This window comes from Erythrolamprus reginae, chromosome 3 (assembly GCF_031021105.1).
Source record: "Erythrolamprus reginae isolate rEryReg1 chromosome 3, rEryReg1.hap1, whole genome shotgun sequence".
NCBI classification, from domain to species: Eukaryota; Metazoa; Chordata; class Lepidosauria; order Squamata; family Dipsadidae; genus Erythrolamprus; species Erythrolamprus reginae.
In genome coordinates, this window is record NC_091952.1 from 43,750,159 (window position 1) to 43,773,487 (window position 23,329).

A 23,329-nucleotide genomic window follows, 5' to 3' on the forward strand; every position below is an offset into this window, starting at 1 on the left:
TAACACATGTCCCCCCTTTCCCTTCTGTCCTCCAGACTATACAGATCGAGTTAATTAATTCTTTCCTGATACCATTTTTGTAGCTCTTCTTTGGACCCGTTCAATTTTATCAATATCTTTTTGTAGGTGAGGTCTCCAGAACTGAACTGAACTTCCACAATAACAGGGCTACAGGCAGGCAGGCTAATTATAATTATTACTAGATTGTCTAGTTTACTCATCAAAAATGCTATGAAAAATGCAAGGAAATGGTGGAGAAAGTTGATTAACAGAAATTCAGCATAACAGAGTAGAACACAACATGCAGTGTAAGGGTTGCAATCGCCACTATGTAAGACAGGCAGGCAAAAGATTAATAGAGGAAATTTATGAACACTAATTAGTAACCAGAAGACATGAAGACTTACGCCCACAACCTATTGACAAGCTCAACCATAGTTTCAACTGGGACACTGTGAGCATCCTACACAAAGCTTAATTAATTAATTAAATAATAATAATAATAATAATAATAATAATAATAATAATAATAATAATAATTTATTAGATTTGTATGTCGCCCCTCTCCGAAGACTCTCAATTTTAAAGAATGTTAAAGAATTCCTGAAATCTTGGCATTCAGACAAACCAGCCATCAACTAACACATGGATAAACATGCAAGAGAAGGAATGGCAGAGCCTGGGGGCAGAGTCATGAGATAACTCAACCTAGGATGTCTACGTAGCCACAAATGGGCCATTACAGACTTCTGTGTTAGGTATCTTTGTATTTGCAATATTTACTATTCAAGCAATGTTTATGGAAAGAACAATAGTATGAGAAAGAAATGCCTTGAATTTTAGTTCTGCTACTGCCCTCGTAGGACATCTTTCAAAAAGACCAAAGCAAGTTCACTTTGTTCCACCAAGACATCGTTGCAGGCAGAGGCTGCCCTTGAACTTGTATGCCAGTCAGCTAGTTTGGGATATACTGAGAGCTCTATAATTTGAAGCAACAATGGGGCAAAGTCCACAATAGGCTCTTGTCCATTCCTTCGCTACATTCCACTCCCACCTCCCACGAGCTTAGTGTGACAAGAAGGAGGAGAGAGCACACATACTGAAAACACAGATATTGAACTGTCAAAACTATTTCCTACAAGAAAATAGATTCATCAGCTTGCAGCAGGCAGGGTCAATGCCACATATCCCTCTGTCGTCTGCCTCCGCTCATGTCAGCGCATACCCAATGCTTCTTCGCAGCAGCGCCGGCACTTTAGCTTGTAGCTCAGGGCCCCTAAGTGACTTTGAGAAATAGGTAATCGATTATAATTCCAGAGGCCTCTCTGCAGATTTATCCAGAGAATGTAGAAAATGCACAGCTTAAAAGAAGATAGGTCCTTCTGGCCGACACGTCAATTGCCCACACACTCCCCTGCTTGGAAAATCGCATCCTGAGCACAACTCTGTTTAATCCATCAGTACACAATCAATGCACTCTGTAATCAACTCTTGATCACTTAATTTTACACATGTTGGCTGAATCCCTTTGTTTAATCACAAGATCAGACCACATTGCCACCCTCCTTCCTTTCGCCAAACATAACTAAAGGCCTTTATTTCACCTTGAGCAATTGCTGAGTGCATCTCAAACAGGAAGGAAGGAAGGAAGGAAGGAAGGAGGGAGGGAGGGAGGGAGGAAGAGAAGGAAGGAAGGAAGGAAGGAAGGAGGGAGGGAGGGAGGAAGAGAAGGAAGGAAGGAAGGAAGGAAGGAAGGAAGGAAGTTTAAGCAAAGCTCCAGAGAATTACAGAGAGAACATATTATTTTCCACTGTCAATTTATCATTTCAGCAATAGAGATGGGACACTGGTTATATTGGTAATGCTTGGCCCAAGGTCACCTACCCTGTTTCCCTGAAAATAAGACAGCGTCTTATATTAATTTTTGCTCCCAAAGATGTGCTACGTCTTATTTTCAGGAGATGTCTTATTATTATTTTTTTAATGAAGAAGAATTCACATTTATGGCTGAACAAAAAAAATAATATTTTATACTGTACGGTAGTTGTCATCACAAACCAGCATAACCAGACAAACCCAGGAAACCTATCAAGAATTTCTTACTACTACCATACCATTATTTCCATGTACAACAATTATACTTTCTTCAAATATAGCATTGGCTGTACCCCCCAGAAGTTCTGGGTTGTGTGCTGTGTTCCTGAGCTTGTATTTTTATGTATACGTTGCTTAAAATTTACTATCCTTTACTTGTCCTATCAGTCCTCAATTCAGCCATCAAAACAACATATAACTACAGTTAGGACTACAGAGAATACTACCTAACTGCAAAATTATTGGCATGCTATCATGCCACCATCATAGATCACAAAGACTGTTTAATATAATAGATAACAGGTGCTACAGTTAGCAATGGAGAATTTGGGAGCAGGGCTGGGAGCTCAATGGTTTTATTTATATTTTGAACAATCTATATTCCTGATAGCTTCCCTTCATTACAGTTTTTCAGATTTGTTTTGATAAACACCAGAGAAAAGCCAGAGACCAATAAGATCTCACAGGATTAGCCTTCTGCAGGTCCCCTCGACTAAGCAATGCAGGTTGGTGGGACCGCAAGGAAGGGCCTTCTCTGTGGCCGCCCCAGTTCTATGGAACCAACTCCCCCACAATGTTTGTACTGCTCCCATCCTGCTGGCTTTACGAAAGTCTGCGAAGACCTGGCTTTGCCGGCAGGCCTGGGGGCCGTGAATATTACATTTGTCATGGCCAAATTGTGTATGAGTGGTATGCATGTATGTTGATTGGACTGTTTACCTGATGCCAAGTGGTTATTGGAACAGATGTCCAAGTGCCGCCTCTATGTTGGCTGAGGCAGGCAGGATTCCCTCGGGTACCATTTGTTGGGGGTCAGGGGAAAGGGAGGGTCTTGCCTTCTCTTTCTGCTCAAGATCCCCATGTACAATTGGTGGGCCACTGTGTGACACAGAATGCTGGACTCAATGGGCTTGGCTCTTCTTATGTTCTTACCTTGTGGTTTTTTATAATGGGTTTTTTTATTGTTTTAATATTTAATATTTGACTTCTTTCTATATTGTACTGTATTTTTTATATTGCTTTAAGTCACCCTGAGTCCCACCGGGATTGGGAGCAAAAAAAAAATCTAACAAATAAACAAACAAACAAACAAACAAATCGAACAAACAAACAATCAAACAAATAAATAGTTGTTAAGTACAGGAGGAAAAAAAGGATTGAAAAAAATCTCTGTGGTAGGCTTTGTTCCTCTATTATTAATAATAGTTCAGGTATATTACATCATCACATACATTTTACTCTTGTGCCGGCCAGCTGGAGATGTAGAAGTTAAACAACGATTGTGTAAAACACTGCATGCTGATATTGGCAGAGAACTGAATATACCAACAAATCGACTGTTGGTTTCAAAGTGCTTTGTGAAGGATTAGGAGAGTGTTTCTCAGTCTAAACAATGTTAAGATAAGTGGACTTCAATTCTCAGGCTGAGCCGGCTCAGACGGAAACACACTGGTCTAAAAAGTAGAAATGCCGGTAGTTTGAAAGTGCCCTGAAATCTACTTTAACACTTAAAAATGCACCAGAGATGTAGAGGGGTAAACACATTAAAGAGCTAAGATAGAAATAAAACTGATACATAATCATTCTCTACTTAAGTTTTCGGAAGAGAAAGTACTTAATCGCTTATTTTAGTGACTTATTTTAATTGTGTTCCTTGGTCTCTTCATTCTCTTCCAACGAATACCGTTTTGGAACAAAACACTGGAAACTTGCTCTTTACCACTGATATTATTCAACTATTTCCATAACACACAGCATATCAGACACACCGAGTTTCCCCCGTAGTCACTGTAGTATAATGTAGTTTTTTCTCTCTCTTTCATAAACATAGGCACCTACTATAATGAAGGTTATTTTCCTAAGCAACACTTACTGTACATTATGTGCTGATCATACGGCATCAATAAAAGCAATAATAAGGAAAAACACATTACAGTACTAGGGAGATGTCCATTTTAAAGATGATGGCATATAATTTTATAAGCATCTATATACAGTGGTATCTCATGATACGAACCCCTCGTCTTACAAACAACCCGAGATACGAACCCGGGGTTCAGAAAATTTTTGCCTCTTCTTACGAACTTTTTCCTTCTTACGAACCCGCCGCCACCGTCGAGAAGCCCCGCCGCCCGGCTGTCGCTTTTTGAAACAGCCGGGGGGCTTCCCAGCATCCTCCTGAACCCGAACGTCAAACCCGAACTTCCGGGTTCGGCATTCGGGAGGCCGCCGAGAAACCCCCCGGCTGTTTTAAAGGGTGACAGCCGGGCGGCAGGGCTTCTCGGCGGCCTCCTGAACGCCGAACCCAGAAGTTCATTAAAAGTTCGGGTTCAGGAGGCCGCTGAGAAGCCCTGCCGCCCGGCTGTCACCTTTTAAAACAGCCGGGGGGCTTCCCAGCATCCTCCTGAATCCAAACGCCAAACCCGAACTTCCAGGTTCGGCGTTCAGGAGGCCGCCGAGAAGCCCCCCGGCTGTTTTAAAAGGTGACAGCAGGGCAGCGGCGTTTTTTTGCGGGGGTTTTTTCCATTGCACGGATTAATTGATTTTACATTGTTTCCTATGGGAAACAATGTTTCGTCTTACGAACTTTTCGTATTACGAACCTCCCCCGGGAACCAATTAGGTTCATAAGACGAGGTATTACTGTATAAATATGCATGATAGAATCCTTTTGAAAAGGAATGCCATGCAGACATGCAAATAAAGTACTTGTGATAACAAACACACACAAAAATCTCAGGTGCAAGAGCGTGTTTTGAAAAAAGGCAGATGTTTAAAGAAGATGCTGGTGGCCCTCTATAGGAAGAGGTCTTCAAAGAGTCCCTGGTGTTACGTACTTCTCAGCGGGGAAGGAGAGCTTGCACAAGATGAAGCACAAATAAATGATTGCCAGTACAAAAGATACACACTGAAACCCTGAAAGGGTTCACATTGGCCAGCTGTGCTTTCACTGGCACCTGGACATAAACAAGACATTAACATTAACTCAGCTTGGATATTGTGAAACTAGGTACATATTTGAAAAATGCCTAACTAGGCTTTAATTGGACTAGCCATCCTCTGAATCACTGTATCATAGCCACTCAAAGGTTTGTTAATAGAAATCCAGCCTTTCTCCATTTAATAGTCTGCGGAGAGGGGCGGCATACAAATCTAATTAATAATAATAATAATAATAATAATAATAATAATAATAATAATAATAGTTCTTTCATGTGCTTAAATGGGATGAGAAAAAGAGTAAAATATTAGATTAGATTAGATTTATTGGATTTATATGCTGCCCCTCTCCGCAGACTCGGGGCAGTTCACAACAATGGTAAAAACAGTACATAGTAACAAATCTAATACTAGCAATCTAAATTACAGTTTTAGGTTAAAAAGTCCAAAAAAGAAACCCCAATATATAAAAAAGAAGCACACAATCAATCACACACCAAAACTACATGGGCAAGGGGGAGATGGTTCAATGACGGCAGAGGTGGATTTTAAGGAATTTACAAAAGGCAAGGAGGGTGGGGGCCATAGTTCCCTCTAAGCTGAGCAGTGAGCAATCGCTCACTTAAAAATCATCATCAACTCAGAGTTTTCCAAACCTGCCCAGAAGCCGAGAGGGAAAGAGTGAGAGGGAAGGAGAGAGAGAGGAAGAGAGGAAGAGAGAGAAACAGATAGAAAAAAGAGAGGAAGGAAAAGAGAAAGAAAAAGAATGGGAGTAAGGAAGAGAGAAAGAAAATCAAAATCTAGTTTGAAACTAGCTCAACTATTTAAGTGGCATTTTGATATTGATAGAGTTGCCCTATTATGAGCTCACTGTTATAGACACACAGTACAGTATTTTAATTTGAAATTCTCTGAGGCAAAACAGGGTGGGTTTTTTATTTGTTTGCTTGTTTGTTTGTTTGTTTGTTTGTTTGTTTATTTCTGTGCTGCCCAGTCCCAAAGGGACTGCCGCTCAGACACTATACTTTTCCGCCCACCCCCCAAAAAAATTAGAGGGAACACTGGTGGGGGCAATCCTAATCTCTGGGGGGAGCTGGTTCCAGAGGGTCAGAGCCACCACAGAGAAGGCTCTTCCCCTGGGTCCCGCCAAACGACATTGTTTAGTCGACGGGACCCGGAGAAGGCCAACTCTGTGGGACCTAACCGGTCGCTGGGATTCGTGCAGCAGAAGGTGGTCTCGGAGATACCTTGGCTTGTTTCGTTTCTCTTTTGTACAGTTATTTTTTTTCCTACAACCAGTCTTGGTTTCTTATCATGGATGTTATTTATCAGCCAAGAACCTTAATGAAAGTCCAGAGAAGATTGACTAGGTTTGTTAAAAACCCAATGCATCTAAAATCCCACTGGCTCTAATCAAAGCTTGTTCCGAATATGCTTAATTTTCCTATTGACTCAATCATTTTTTGCAACTATCCAAATTTATCATAAACTATAAGCTTTTGTGAGCTGCAGTTTCAATAAAATCTGTTAGTCCCAAAAGATATTAGCAGACACCCTCTCGTGTTTTGCTACCATAGACTAACATGGCTTTCTTCCTACAATGTCTCGAATCCCAGAAACGTAAAATGCTCAACTTTGGCTGAACTACACCGTTTATCTCCGTTTCCAACCCCATTTAACTGAGAGAGGAATTTGCATTTAAGTTCCTAGATATAGCCTCAATCGTGAGTTGTTAATGGATGTTTTTAAAGTGTTTTAGAATTTTTAAAGTTTTTTTAATTGTATTAATTGGATCTACTGTATTGTTTGTCTTCTATATATGCTGTGAGCTGCCCCAAGTCTTCGGAGAGGGACAGCATACAAATCCAATTAAACTTATTTTTATTTTATTTTATTTATTTATTTTGTCCAATACATAATACACATTGAAGAGAAAGATATGTAATAATATAAGTAAAGAAAAGAATAGAAGAAAAGATATAAAAGTGTAGGTGAACATATTTGAAAGGAAGAAAAGATAAATGAGATAAGGAGAGACAATTGGACAGGGGACGGAAGGCACACTGGTGCACTTATGCACGCCCCTTACTGACCTCTAAGGAACCTGGAGAGGTCAATCGTGGATAGTCTAAGGGAAAAATGTTTGGGGTTAGGGGTTGACACTACTGAGTTAGGTATTGAGTTCCATGCTTCGACAACTCGGTTGCTGAAGTCATATTTTTTACAGTCAAGTTTGGAGCGGTTAATATTAACTTTGAATCTGTTGCGTGCTCTTGTGTTGTTGCGATTGAAGCTGAAATAGTCATTGACAGGTAGAACATTGCAGCATATGATCTTGTGGGCAATACTTAGATTGTGTTTTAGGCGACGTAGTTCTACGCTTTCTAGACCTAGGATTGATAATCTGCTTTCGTAGGGTATTCTGTTTCGAGTGGAGGAGTGAAGGGCTTTTCTGGTGAAGTATCTTTGGACATTTTCAAGGGTGTTGATGTCCGAGATGTGGTATGGGTTCCAGACAGATGAACTGTATTCAAGGATGGGTCTGGCAAAAGTTTTGTAGGCTCTGGTGAGTAGCGTGAGATTGCCAGAGCAGAAGCTGCGTAGGATCAGGTTAACAACTCTAGAAGCCTTTTGGGCGATAGTGTTGCAGTAGGCTTTGGCACTTAGATCATTTGATATTAGTATTCCAAGGTCTTTTACTGAATGGGGGTTGGCTGTGAGATTTTGTTTATTCAGTTTATATATGAGGTTCGGATTCTTTTTGCCAACTTAAACTTGTCTTGCCTTGCTTATCTGCCCTTTAAGTCCAAACTTCAAAAGTAAGGCACTACCAATTTTGCTGTTCTCCAGTTGCCACAGTCCCTGCAGCCTGTGCGATGCCATTCTTTCCGATGCTGAGCGGGTCTTGGCACTTCTGCAGCGTCACAAGAAATTGGCAGTGAGACATAGCAGCCAGCAGAAACAGTGAGAAAGGAGCCGGGAGCAACGAGGCGTCTGATGATTCTGGATGTTATCAGTTAAAAAAGAACATTCGCTGCTCGAGAAGCAACGAAGCCATGACAGCAGTTGCCCAAGGCGCAAATACAACAAACAAACAAGCAAATATTTTTCATTTATCCTGAACTGGAAGTAGCCCACCACTAGTCATTTTTCCCACCTTTGTGTTATCAACATACCAGCAGTTAGTTGCAAGGTAGCTCAGGCATCCTCCCTTGCCTTTTTCTTGCTCTCCCCACCCCCATTCAGAAAGAAACAACAATCCACCAAGCACTAATTAATATTTAATTTACTGCAAAATGTACTTATTATTTTCAAGTAATTGGCCGGATGCACAGCTGTGGCCACTAATGAAGAGAGAGGGGGGGAGGAGGGGTGAACGAGGGGCGTCTCTCTTTTTTCTCCCTTCCCTCCTCTGATCACATCGCGTTGCTAAGCTTTAAAGTGCATAATAAGTAAATACTAATTACTTTTTTTTCTTTTTAAAAAAATATCTAAAAATGCCTGCTGTTGCTTCTGGGTCATGTTGGGCTTATTGCTCTTTGATTGCTTTACTACAGTAGTGCTAATAAGTGGAGAAAACATAAAAGGACCTGGGTTTTGGGGAAAGGTGCTGGAAAAATGTCCTCAAAATAGTGAACAATGCAGTGAATCCTCCCCGTGGAAATATAACAACAGCCTCAATAGATTCCTCATATATTGGATTGTTGGTGCTTTCTATGATGGCTTTGTTTCATTCTCATTGCAATTTTTTTCAAGCTGGAAAATATTATTTTAGTGGCTAATAAATGAAAGGTCTGTTGCTAATTGGTAAGGACCTAGGCAAGTTTGTTTGTTTGTTTGTTTTTTATTATTTATTTATTTATTGTGTGTGTTTGTTTGCTTATTTATTTATTTGTTTGTTTGTTTGTTTATTAGATTTGTATGCCGCCCCTCTCCGTAGACTTGGGGCGGCTCACAGCATACAATGAAACAATTCATAACAAATCTAATAAATTTTAAAAACTTTTAAAAAACCCATTATTAAAACAGACATTCACACAAACATACCATACATAAATTGTATAGGCCCAGGGGGGGGACCTCAATTCCCCCATGCCTGAGGGCAGAGGTGGGTTTTAAGGAGTTTACGAAAGGCAAGGATGGTGGGGGCAGTTCTAATCTCCGGAGGGAGCTGGTTCCAGAGAGTTGGGGCCACCACAGAGAAGGCTTCTCCGAAGGGGCACATTCATTTGGCAAAAATATATTCCTGGGCAAAGGGCCAGATTAGAATTAGAAGGCTCAAACGTATGCATGGAATACAGTGGAATGTTTTGGTGGGACAAGTCTGAAAATAACTGGATTCATACCTATATAAGCCATGGTTTCAATAAGGCTTACTGGACAAACCACAATGGGATGTGCTGAAAAAATTAGCAAAAACTAAAGAAAAGGAGCGTTGGTCTTATGTGAGACACACTTTCTCTGATGGTTGCAGGAGAGTCCAAAGCATAGACTACGTAGACAGATTTTTCTAGCCACGCCCTTCCTCATTCTCCCCAGTTATTCGATGAAGGCATAGCTGAGAAAGGAAGTGACTCCCCAATGTCCCTGAAGGCCCAGACCAGGAAAACACTAGGGTAGGTATTGAACTCTCCCACAACTGTCACAGAAGGTGCAACTCAGGTAAGATCAACACTCCTTTCTAGATTGGTTGCGGGATAGTTCAAAGCTTGGGACGTACCAAAGCTGATTACTGTTTGGGGGGGGCATCTCTTAGTCCAGAGATCCCCCAGTCCTGTTGACCCTCTGCAATAGCCTCCTATCAAAGGATGTGAAGGCATCCAACCAGTAGTGTGTAACAAAAGGAGACAAAGACAACTAAGTGGCCACCCTGCAAACATCCTCAATGGGAGCCTGAGTAGTCTATGCCGTCAGGGTGGCAGTACTGTATTCCCAGTCGAGTGGGCAGTTATACACCTAGGCACCTGCTCTTATATGTGGAGACTATGCATGTTTGTGGGACTTTGGAATAACTTCTCCAAGCTTTTGGGAAAGAATATGGATTTTTAATATTAAAATATGAGTTAAGAGGAACTTACAATACAATATATGTGACATACACAGAATAGATACATGAATATAAAATATCACAGCAGCCATCTGGGTTTCTCTCTCTGGTGCAGTGTACGGGAGGCAGCCACACACCAGGTGTATGGAAGGCGCATGCTCCTCTTCGCTGCCTCAGAGTCCCCCCCCCCTTTTTTTTAACCCTTAAAGTTTTGAATTTTTTTGATTCCCCTCACCTCACCTTCTTCCTTCGGCAGTGACTGTCCTCCTCCTCTTCTTCCTCCTCCTCCTCCTCCCACCCAAATTCTGAGCTTTTCTTTCTTTCCTAATGGGTTTGCACGCATTATTTGCTTTTACATTGTTTCCTATGGGAAAAATTGCTTCTATTTACAAACTTTTCTACTTAAGAACCTGGTCACAGAACGAATTAAGCTCTTAGGTGTTGTGGTTAGCTCTGGCCCAGCTCCTGCCCCAAGGACTGTGGATGTGGGGGAGACATCCACATGCTGCAGGCCTGTTTTGCCCCCGGTGGAATCTGCTGATGAAGGCTCCTCTGACCAAGAAGACATGAGTGACAGGGAGGAGTGGGGCAGACAGCTCAGAAGGAGATCAATTATCTAGCTCCTCCTTGGATTCAGAACAAGAGTTAATGATACAGCCACGCATGCGGAGAGCGATGCATAGGCAACAACAACTGAGAGATTATTATTATCAAAGAAAATGAGGCCACCTGTGGTTGGGTGGGGCTGTGGTAATTAGTGAGGCTGCTATAAATAGCAGCCTGTGGGTTTGGCCATTGTGGAGGATTATCTGATCGTTGTGCTTCATGACTGCTTTACTGACTTTGACCTGTTGTGTGCTTATTTTTCCCCGCTTTGAAACTAAACCAGAGCAAAGTGTGTTTCACTTTGTGAAAGAAGAAGGACTGTGAATTGCCTCATAGCTGCAAGCTAAGTATCACAGAACTGGTAAGGGACTTGTACAACTTACCAGTTTGTTTGGAGACCAGTGCTCTTTGCTATACCAAAAGAGGGCTTGGTTTAAGTGAATTTTCATTATAAAGAACATTGTTTTGAATTTTCAAACGTGTGTGTGTCTGAAATTTGTACCTGTGAATTTTTGGGAGGAGTGTACCAGAGAGTCCGACAGAACATTAAGTAGAGGTACCACTGTATTTGTAGCTCAGGGTTGAAATTAGGGATTTACTACCACACTCCTTACCAGCACTGGTGATGTTACTTAGTTTTAGGTAATGAAATGTCTAAAACAGTGTTTCTCAACCTTGGCAGTTTGAAGATGTGTGGACTTCAATTCCCAGAATTCCCCACATCTTCAAACTGCTGAGGTTGAGAAACAGTGGTCTAAAAGAAAACAAACAAGCTTGGAATGCACCAAGGACCCCTGCTGTTTTTTGGCAAGCTTTCAGAAGTGAATGGCCATTGCCTGCTTCCTAGGGCTGAGAGACAGTGACCGGCCAAAGATCATCCAGTCGGCTTCAGGCCTAAGGCAGGACTAGAGCTCTACCAGTTTCTAGTCTGGTCCTTAACCACTACATCAAACTGGGTCTTTTATACAATGGAAAACAGTGATAGTTAAGGCTATGCAGCACTCTATTTTCAAAAATAAGAAAAACCACTTTGGGTTGCAAATATAGTATTATTTAAACTCTTTAAAATACCTTTGTCTTTTCCAGGAGTCATACAGTCACTCTACACTGCTGCCACATTAAGCCATGAAAAAAATTATTTTATGGAGTTACTGATATATTTGCGCCCTTGCATGCTTCAAAATTCTATTTTGCCTTTGAATCTGATGTACGTCCTGGCCTTAGTAATGTAAAGGAATGTGTAGAAAACCGTGAAGAAGAACTGTGGGAACAGTTAAAGCAGATGTTGCTATTGCTAAATTTGCCAAGGGAGCTTCTATGGAAGACTGGCATTTCCGTAAACAAAGGCCTTGAAAATATGTTTTCACTATGATTGCTGTTGAAAAGAATGTTTTCCTGTAAGATATGTGTTGACAGGAGACTTGATCATATTGATCAACATTTAAATAAGCATGACATGAACGTTTTGGCTGTGTTTGGATTTTAAAAGGTAAAATTCCTTTGAGTTGACTATGACTTCTACTGATTTCCACCTAAACTTAATCAATGGTGCTGGTCTAACTCCTCACTCCTTTTCTATGCTTACCCAAAAAGCCAAATTACAGTCAGTGGTTATGTATCTCATAGTTTAGCCCAATGATTGTCAATCTCAGCAACTTTTTAAAGAAGTGTGGACTTCCGCTCCCATGGTTCAAACTGGTAGTAGGTTGCATATGGCTCTTCTCTATTTATTTTATTTATTTATTTATTGGATTTGTATGCCACCCCTCTTCGTAGACTCGGGGCGGCTAACAATAGTAATAAACAACATCATATAAATCCAATATTAAAACAACTAAAAAACCCTTATTGTAAAACTAAACATCCCTACAAACAAACATACCATGCATAAATTGTAAAGGCCTAGGGGGAAAGAATATCTCAATTCCCCCATGCCTGACGGCAGAGGTGGATTTTAAGGAGCTTACGAAAAGGCAAGGAGGGTGGGGGCAATTCTAATCTCTGGGGGGAGTTGGTTCCAGAGGGCCGGGGCCGCCACAGAGAAGGCTTTTCTCCTGGGCCCCGCCAAACAACATTGTTTTGTTGACGGAACCCGGAGAAGGCCCACTCTGTGGGACCTAACCGGTCGCTGGGATTCATGCGGCAGAAGGCGGTCTCGTAGATACCCTGGTTCGGTGCCATGAAGGGCTTTATAGGTGATGACCAACACTTTGAATTGTGACCGGAAACTGATCGGCAACCAATGCAGATTGCGGAGTGTTGGTGTGACATGGGCATATTTGGGAAAGCCCATGATAGCTCTCGCAGCTGCATTCTGCTCGATCTGAAGTTTCCGAACACTTTTCAAAGGTAGCCCCATGTGGAGAGCATTACAGTAGTCGAGACTCGAGGTGATGAGGGCATGAGTGACTGTGACTATGTTCATGAAGAACCCATGTTCCTGGAGGATTTCGACAGTGACCTGCAGGACTGCGCCGCCTGAAGCGGAGAGGACTGGATTAATATGTTGTCCAGGTAGCATTGCAGTCTGACAGCTCTTGCCCGGAGATGAGCCACCACTACATCTAATAATTTGGTGAAGGTTCTGGGGGCCAATGAAAGGTCGAATGGTAGAGTCTTGTATTTTGGAAGTGCAGCCCTCCGTACGAGAACCTGAGTAACCTTGGGATGGCTAAATTGGAACATGGAAGTAAGCCTTGAGATCTATTGACGTTAGATCTCCCTGTCTTATGCAACTCAGGATTGGATGTGATTCATGGTTTAATGTACCAAATGCTAAATATTTAGTGTTTGTTTTGATATTTATCCGTTGTTTATGAACAAACCATAGCTTAAAGCTTTACTAGATAAATGGTCAAAGCAATGGAAACTGCAGTTTAATGTGTCCAAATGTAAAATAATGCACTTGGGGAAAAGGAATCCTCAATCTGAGTATTGCATTGGCAGTTCTGTGTTAGCAAAAACTTCAGAAGAGAAGGATTTAGGGGTAGTGATTTCTGACAGTCTCAAAATGGGTGAGCAGTGTGGTCAGGCAGTAGGAAAAGCAAGTAGGATGCTTGGCTGCATAGCTAGAGGTATAACAAGAAGGAAGAGGGAGATTGTGATCCCCTTATATAGAGCGCTGGTGAGACCACATTTGGAATACTGTGTTCAGTTCTGGAGACCTCACCTACAAAAAGATATTGACAAAATTGAACGGGTCCAAAGACGGGCTAAAAGAATGGTGCAAGGTCTTAAGCATAAAACGTATCAGGAAAGACTTAATGAACTCAATCTGTATAGTCTGGAGGACAGAAGGGAAAGGGGGGACATGATCGAAACGTTTAAATATGTTAAAAGGTTAAATAAGGTTCAGGAGGGAAGTGTTTTTAATAGGAAAGTGAACACAAGAACAAGGGGACACAATCTGAAGTTAGTTGGGGGAAAGATCAAAAGCAACGTGAGAAAATATTATTTCACTGAAAGAGTAGTAGATCCTTGGAACAAACTTCCAGCAGACGTGGTTGGTAAATCCACAGTAACTGAATTTAAACATGCCTGGGATAAACATATATCCATCCTAAGATAAAATATGGGAAATAGTATAAGGGCAGACTAGATGGACCATGAGGTCTTTTTCTGCCGTCAGTCTTCTATGTTTTTATGTTTCTCTATGTTTCTAATATTTGGGCTCAATCAAAGGTACACACAATGAGTGGATTCTCTGAGAGCATTAAAGTTATGCTTAGGCTCTGTTGAAGGTTTCTTTTCTCCTCACTTGAAAAGAGTTATCTTTGATGTCTTTTGGATCTCGCTGAAATTTGTCACCATTCTGACCAGGTAGTGCACACTGTATCTGAAAGACTATGAATAATCTCATGAATGACAGCTAGTAGGCAGGAGCTGACACAGCTGTCAGAGATAAATACACCAGGAAAGATCCACTGGTACTGAAGCGTAGGCCCATGATGGCAAATTTATGGCATGCATACCACAGGTATGGCGATGGGAAATATTAGTATTCTTACCCATGTACATGGGTAAGAATACTAATATTTGCCATCGTCATTTCTTTCATAGTGAGAGAATCTGAGAGAATTGGAAGCTGGTTTTTACTTTGGGATTATGGTACCAGAGTGAAATGTTGACCTCTACTCCAAGATCATTGTTTGGACATGTTGGATGATTGGCTGATTGAGAAGGGACACAGTCTTCTCAAGTGTACAGTGGTACCTCTACTTAAGAACTTAATTTGTTCCGTGACCAGGTTCTTAAGTAGAAAAGTTTGCAAGTAGAAGCAATTTTTTCCATAGGAATCAATGTAAAAGCAAAATGGTTCTTAAGAAGAAGCAAAAAAATCTTGAACACCCGGTTCTTATCTAGAAAGGTTCTTACGTAGAGGCGTTCTTAGGTAGAGTATTACTGTATTTTCTTTTTCAGGTATCAGATAAAAATATTTTTAACAACTACATTAATCAGTTGTTAATTTACTGTTTTATCATTCTAGTTTTTCTATATTGTAGTTGCTTCCATGTTACGTGGTATATTATTGTTGTTGTTATTATTATTATTAATTGGGTTTGTATGCCACCCCTCTCCAAGGACTCGGCGCGACTCACAACATATCAAAACAATATACAATATACATATCTAAAAAATCCAATCAATATAACTAAAAAACTTTAAAAACTCTAATAACATTTAAAATAATTCATTCCCATTTTAAAAAACTTTAAAAACTCTAATAACATTTAAAATCATTCATTCCCATTCCCACAGCAAGACATACTACACTCATCGGCCAGGGGGCTAGGGTCTAAAGACCTGGTGGCACAGATAGGTCTTTAAACTTTTATGGAAGGAGAGGAGGGTGGGGGCAGTGCGAATCTCTGGGGGGAGCTGATTCCAGAGGGCCGGCCCCCCCAGAGAAAAGGCTCTTCCCCTATATCCTGCAAAATGACATTGTTTAGTTGACGGGGCCTGGAGAAGGCCGACTCTGTGGGTCCTAACCGGTCACTGGGACTCATACAGCAGAAGGCGGTCCCAGAGGTAATCTGGTCCGATGCCATATTAGTTTATTTATGAGACATCCTTATAATGTTTATCTTAAAGTGCAGCACAGAAAGCAATAGTACAATAAGCTGTTGTTGGGGGGAAGGAGAATCTAGAAAAATGAATGGGAGAAAATGAACACAAACTTTTTGTAAAGAGCCTATTTGGAATGCAGCATTTTTCTTCCACTGAAGAATAGATATGGAAGGCAAATTTTTCGTCTGTATTTATTTTCCAACAGTTCCTTTGTAGAGGAGGGGGGGAAAACCTCACAGTCCATCTTGAGGTTTACACAAACAAGTCAACCGGGAATGATGGGTGTTACAACCTCATTCATCTGAAGTGCACCCGCTTAGGAGACAGTGCTAACCTTTCTAAACTTGTGAGAGAGCAACAGCTTAAAGAATTCTTCAAAGCTTGCCAATGTCAACTGTCCCAGCGTCCGAGAAAGTCTGAGACAGTTTCACCCCCAGCTGTTCCTTGTGTGCTTCCTCCCTCGTCCTTTAATTTTCTCACGTTGGTGCTTCTTTGACTGTTTGGGTCACAATAGCAGTTGCAATCAAAACACTCTCTTCCTCACAACCACATTTTTATGTTGCTGCCAATGCTAGAAGCTTATAAAAAAAAAGGAGTCAGAGAAAAGACAATATTGAGTCTGCTCTTTGGCAAGCTCGGCAGTTGTTTTTGTTCACTGTTTGATTTGTTTTTACAGTCTGCACAGCCTTCTCTCCACCTCTCCAGGACCACAAAAAGGCACAATGTCAATAACCCGACCCTCTCCTTGGTTTTTTCGTTTTTTTGAATGCATTAACTTCAGAGCTCTCCCTGAAAAAACGCCAAGGTGGCGAAGGCCAAAGCCATCCTCTTCAATCTGCTGGCCTCCAGATGTGTTGGCATAGTTATTGCTTGACAATATTGACAGTTGAATGCAGTGATGGATTGCCAAAATTTTTACTGCCACACTATGGGCGTGGTTTATTTTGTGGGTGTGGCTTGATGGTCATGTGACCGGGTAGGAGTGACTTGACAATCATGTGACCGGGAGGTGCTTAAAGGACATGTAACTGAATGGGAGTGGCTTACCGACCAAGATAAGTTTTCAAATAGGTGCTTGGACTCTTTTTCAATTGATTAAGTCACATTATTTGAATAACCATAAAAAAGACAAATGATAGGCAGTATTATCATACTGAACCCACAAGGTTCAGCATGATAACAGATTAGGCAAGTAGCTCAATTTTCTTTAATTGCCATAAAAGTTCAGTTCCAGATAATGATTAAAATGATTTATGGGTAAAAACATACTATTTAATTATTTCCTATTTTAAAAGTAATTAAGGATCATACTAAGGTGCTAGGGAAGGAAGGACAATAAGAAAAACCTATTAACTATTCAATAAATAGTGCATAACCTTACTACTCCCATTGCGAAAAACCCCCCCCCATCCTGGGCAGGCTGAGCAGACTGTAAAAACAAATCAAACAGTGAACAAAAAGAACTCCCGAGCTTGCCAAAGAGCAGACTTGGGTGCAGCAGCCCATTACTGGTTGAATGCAACTGGAGAAATTAGATTGGAAAATACCAAGTGCACCATCTAGATCAGGGGTGTCAAATCTGCATGTTAGGTGCGGCACGTGCTGGCCACACCTACCCCCATTTTAGCAAAGTGGGTGGAACTGTGATACATCACGTAAGAACAGCGTTTCCTCGCTAGTTTGACATCCCTGATCTAGACTGAAGTTTTCACTGGTTATTTATAGCATCATTCAGCCATCATTTTTCTGATACTGTACAACAATAATGAGGACAAGCATTAAATCACTTCAATTATAGCTTAGCAGATACTATAAATCATTAATAAAGAAACAGCTTTAAAAACTCATAAGAGTACTTATCAGAATCATTTTTGGATTAGCACCAGTGGGATCTCTTTTTTTGCTTCTCCCTGAACTCATTTAGTCCGTTAATAATTACAATAATATATAATGCAATCAGGAAGATAGTTTTAATATTGCACTGGAGATCTGTTTGCCCTGTGGCAAAACATACAATTTATTATAAAACCAAAACTAGATGTATTTGTGACTATCATTCAGGTGAGCAGGATATTTAGAGTTATTCTAAAATACTGGGGAGAGACTGATGAAGAAGAATCTTGCATCATAAGTTATGAAACCTGATACTGAATCCTATCAGTCATAAACACAGAGCCAGGTGAATTATAATGGTTGAGCCTTGCCTAGATCCATATATCTCCTAGCTTGAGAAATCTGTCAATTTTGATTTTATTCAATTTTTCATTTCCATACCAGGCCAAATTCAGTTTTATTATATTTTTCATTTTGCAAGTGTCTTATCTGGTTCTGCAAACTTGATGTTATATATATAACACACACACACACACACACACACACATATATATTCTACTACGGTGCTGCAAATATATGCATTAGATTGTGATTTTTATCTCATATATACATATTTAGCAAACAATTTTCTACAGTACAATGAACGCTTGCAAAACACATTGTTACACTGTGTTGTAAGAGTACATTGCAAAATTGGGAAAACTGAATTTCAATGGATAAATATGACAAATTGGGTTTCAAACTGCAAAAATCAAAGATGAACAAAATTAATTTCTCCTCCACCCCAGCTAATGTGATCAAAGTGAAGCCCAGTCCGAATTCTCTAATCATTTGCATAAACCGTGTTGGGCAGTTTTTCGCACTTTGGGGCTTCAGGGACATTTCCCTGAAGCTTCCGGAGAAAGAAACAGCTTTCCCCAAGGCCAAAAGTTAGCTGACCAGCACGCGCATGCATATAGGGCAACACCTCATATTCCTTCCAACACGCCCCTGTGTGCCACCCATGCCATAGGTTCGCCATCACTGAACTATAGGATTATTTGTGGGTATATAACAACTATTTTATATAATTTTATATAACAACAGTAAATGTATTGGATGTGATAGTATGCATGTGATTGTTCGATTTTAAATGATTAGTTTTAAGATAATTTTTAAATTAACTATTCTATTAATTGGCTTAGAAATGTTTTATATATTGTGTCTTTTTTAAAATCGAAATGTTGTAAGCCGCCCCGAGTCCACGGAGAGGGGCGGCATATAAGTCCAATTAATAAATAAAATAAATAAATAAATTTTGCATGGTACAGTAAATGTAATTTGGTTTATACCAGTGGTTCCCAACCTTTTTTTGGCCATGCCTCACCTAAGGATCTCTGAAATCCAGATGCCCCATCACCCATGACATTTTATTTATTTATTTATTTATTTATTTATTTATTTAGTCCAATACACAATGAGGGTTTTAGTGGGAATATATCAATATACACATAGTAAAATACATGATGAAGGTCATAGAGGAGATACTCATAGTAAAATATATCTAAGAAATAATAGAAAAGGAGATATAGGAATAGAATATATCAATGAAAGAATAGAAGAAGAGATATAGGAATAGAGGAAAGGTATAGGAGATATAGGAGAGCAATAGGACAGGGGACGGAAGGCACTCTAGTGCACTTGTACTCGCCCCTTACTGACCTCTTAGGAAGCTATTCAAAAAGTAACTTGTTGTGAACCGCTCCGAGTCTCCGGAGAGAGGCGGCATACAAATCTTATAAATAATAATAATAATAATAATAATAATAACAACAACAACAACAACAACTCCTATTCACATGGAACAAGCCTAAAAGGCCAATAACTTGGTTTAAACAAGGTTCCAATGCCCCCCGCCCTTAAAAGTCAAATTGCCCCCCTTAAAAATCAAATTGCTCCCTGTGGGACGTGGCCTCACGTTGGTAACCACTGGTTTATACTAATTGCAAAACAGCTTGGTGAGAACTCCAAAGCATACTCACTATATACCATATCCAGAGAAGGGAACGATTTCTGCGTGCTTCAGCTTGAATTTTAGCACACTGAATGGGCAGTGGTTGGATAGTTTTAGATAGTGGTCCTAAATCCTCTCTTTCAAATGCTTCATCTATTTTCCCCCCTCCCCCATTAGGGTAAGGGTGGAAAATCCATCCCAGGGGAATTGAAAACCCTTGACAAGGCAGACACTATTGATAAAGGAATATAAACATTTATATTATGACAGCAGCAACAGCTTCAAAGGTCCTAAACCCGAATAGCCCAAAGAGATTGTTGGGTTCGATCTATCATACTCAGAACACTGGTAAGTTGCAGCAGCTTCATAGACTGTATTTTATAGGAGCTCTCCGCAACCCTCCATAAAAATGTATTAGATTAGTAATTTGAGTCCCAAATGGCCGATTTGAAACAATTGCTTTCTTATCATTTTTCTGAAAGTGCCTGTTTCATGAGAAATTGCAGAGAGAGAAAAAAGCTTTCTTTTTTCCTAAAAAAGAATTGTAGTCAGTTATTAAAGGCAGGTGAGAATAGGGAGTACCCATACTTTAAACAGATTCATGCTTCGACTTTCTGTACACAAGGGTACCACACTACAACACAGGAATTATTTTATGTATGAACAATCCAGAAGAATTATATTGGAGCACAGGGCTACAACTTATTGTCAGTGGGCTTTATTGCTCCCCAGAAGACACACGTGGACCCATTATAGGTATCTTGCTCCTCTTGCTACAGTTTACCAACTAGTAGACCAGGAGGCTACAAGGCACCATCTTTACTTAGAGGAGTGGGGCGGACATAAATCACCATCCTCTTGTGAAATGGGCTCAAAATTGTTTTATTCTCATTACTCATTAGGGACATGGCAATACTGTATTGCAGTGGGGATATGGTAATACAGTTGCCTTCAGCAAGAGGAAAAGAGAAATATTTTTTAACAGCGTAAAAGGCTTAAAACTGTACAGGAAACCATAATACCCCTATTATTAAAAGCAGATTTATAATGCACTATATTGAGGAACGTTGCCTTGTTTCAGAATGTTAAAACTGTAAAAAATTAAAAGGCAGACTCCCAACCTCCAATATTACTCTTAATTTTCAGATATTTCAACAGTAATAATTGATGAGGACAGGCCTTACCTACCTACAAAATTTATTTTAAATACTGTACTATAAAAGCACTTGAATAGCAGGGTGATCCTTTCAATTTTACAATAATGAAAATAGTGGTAACTGTACTGCAATATTAATAATAATACTGAAGGTCAGAATACAAATATGTTTTAAAATAAATTATTTTGGGAAAGGGGAATTGGCGCCCTGTCTGTTTACAAAATACAGTGGTACCTCATGATACGAACCCCTCGTCATACGAACTTTTCAAGATACGAACCCAGGGTTCGGAATTTTTTTGCCTCTTCTTACGAACTTTTTTCACCTTACGAACCTGCCGCCGGCCGCTGGGATGCCCCACCTCCAGACTTGAGTTCCTCCCGTTTTTTCCCACCCTGTCCTGCCCCATTCTCCCCTCTGGATCTCCATGGGTTTCCTTCGTTTTTCTGCACTCTTTCCTGCCCCATTCTCCCCTCTGGATCTCCATGGGTTTCCCTCCCCCCACTCCGTTCGCCTCAGCTTCGTCTGCCGGCAGCTTTTTTAAAAAAAGCCTTAATGTTTTGGATTTTCCTAATCGGCTTGCACGCATTATTGGCTTTTCCATTGATTCCTATGGGAAACATTGTTTCATCTTACGAACTTTTCACCTTACGAACCTCCTCCTGGAACCAATTAAGTTCGTAAGATGAGGTATTACTGTAGTCACTTCTCAAAATGAAAGCGATAGAATTCTTAACATGAGCCCTGAGAAGAATGAACGCTTGTTTCTTTAATAAGCAGCTGTCTACAAGATACAGAATCTATTACACAAAGGGACTGGTTTTTTTCCAGTTTCCATCAAGTGCAGTAAGATTTGTATGTAAATATATTAATAGTGCTATTAATTATTTAACAGGGGCAAGGCATGCTGTGTTTACATAATAAATATGATTAAGAGTTTTCATCACATGAAGATAGTGAACGGTCATGCTACCACAGGTTTATTATCAATAGGGCTTTAAATGTTAATCAGACAATCAAACAATTGTTTCTAGAGCCTAACTATATGCAGTACAAATGCCCTTTGAACAATATACAGTACTATACTATCGGAAGAAATCCCCTGTCTAGCAAGCTGACATTAGTACCTAGGGCAAGATTAGGTCACTAGATATCCTTCACTGGTATTAGGTCATCACGTCCATAAGTCTGAGTCTTTTATGTACACTGAGAACATATGCACCAAAGACAAATCCCTTGGGTGTACAATAAAGAATTATCTTCTCTTCTATTCTATTCAACAGAAAGCCCTACATGGCATCGGACCAGAATACCTCCAGGACCGTATTCTGCCGCACGAATCCCAGCGGCTGATTAGGTCCCGCAGAGTAGGCCTTCTCCGGGTCCCGTCAACTAAGCAATGTCATCTGGCGGGGCCCAGGGGAAGAGCCTTCTCTGTGGCGGTCCTGGCCCTCTGGAACCAACTTCCCCCGGAGATCAGAACTGCCCCCACCCTCCTTGCCTTTCGTAAATTGTTGAAAACTCACCTTTGCCACCAGGCATGGGGAAATTGACACCTCCCCTAACTACTGCTTTATGTATAGTTTGATTGGGTTGTGTGATTATTTTATTAATAACGGTTTTTAACTTGTGTGTTTAAATATTGGATTTGTACATTGTTTATTATTGCTGTGAGCCGCCCCGAGTTCTCGGAGAGGGGCGGCATACAAATCTAATAAATTATTATTATTTTTAAAAAATCAAAGGAGGAAAAATCTCAACCAAGTTACTCCCTAATGTATGGAATCATGCAGAAAAATGTGCAACTGCTCACAGCACATACACAAAGAATTACAAGGTCATCATGAAGAGGTACATGGGATATATGGCAAGGACAATTCATTTTTACCATTATTGAAGAGATTAAAAATTAATTTCGTACAAGGACTCAACATGCAAGCTTCACAGAGTGGGACGTAGGAGTGCAACTAAGTGTTAATGCAATTTGGAAACTGGCAGAAATCTGTCCTGCCTTAAAGCATTGGGCATGAATGTAGGCAAGATTGAATTTTATTTTACAGATTAAAATGCCATCATGAGATTTCCTAAGAGGCAGAAATCTCTTTACATAGACAATATAAAGCATATTTTAAAGCATAAGTGGGGCCTTATAGGCCATCTTAATTACTGTGTAAGTGGCTAGAGTAGTTTCCCAATCTTGGCAACTTGAAAACATCTGGACTTCAACTCCCAGAATTCCCCAGCTAGCGAATGCTGACTGGGGAATTCTGAGAATTGAAGTCCAGACCTCTTCAAGTTGTCAAGATTGAGAAACACGGGGCTAGAGAGAATAGGCGTTGATTGCTTACCTGAACGCCTCTTCTCGTACGGTGAGCGGGTACAGCAGTCACATGGGTTGCTCACGTCCAATCCGGTGGAACTGAGCCTAGTATTAAAAAAGCTTGCCGGATCCGCCCCTTCCCCAGAATTCGCGAATCCATAGACTAGGCTCAGTTGTGAAGCTCTGTAGTGTTCAACTCTCATTGTTAGAGGAAGAAAGATATAGAAAGATAAAGAAGACACATACAAGGGCGGGAAGTGACTGCTGTACCC

The 23,329-nt window shown here is 40.5% G+C and overlaps 1 protein-coding gene across 1 annotated transcript in view; it reads right to left on the reverse strand.

The window, feature by feature from the left end:
* Nucleotides 1-848: 848 nt before the first annotated feature.
* The window catches only part of LOC139165311 (E3 ubiquitin-protein ligase Rnf220-like), a 244,700-nt gene continuing 222,219 nt past the window's right edge, over nt 849-23,329 (reverse strand). The window contains exons 3-4 of the mRNA XM_070748509.1: nt 4,932-5,051; nt 849-979 (exon numbers count right to left, since the gene is read on the reverse strand). Of these exons, the coding sequence (XP_070604610.1) occupies nt 849-979; nt 4,932-5,051 (251 nt within the window). The remainder of the gene's footprint in view (nt 980-4,931; nt 5,052-23,329) is intronic.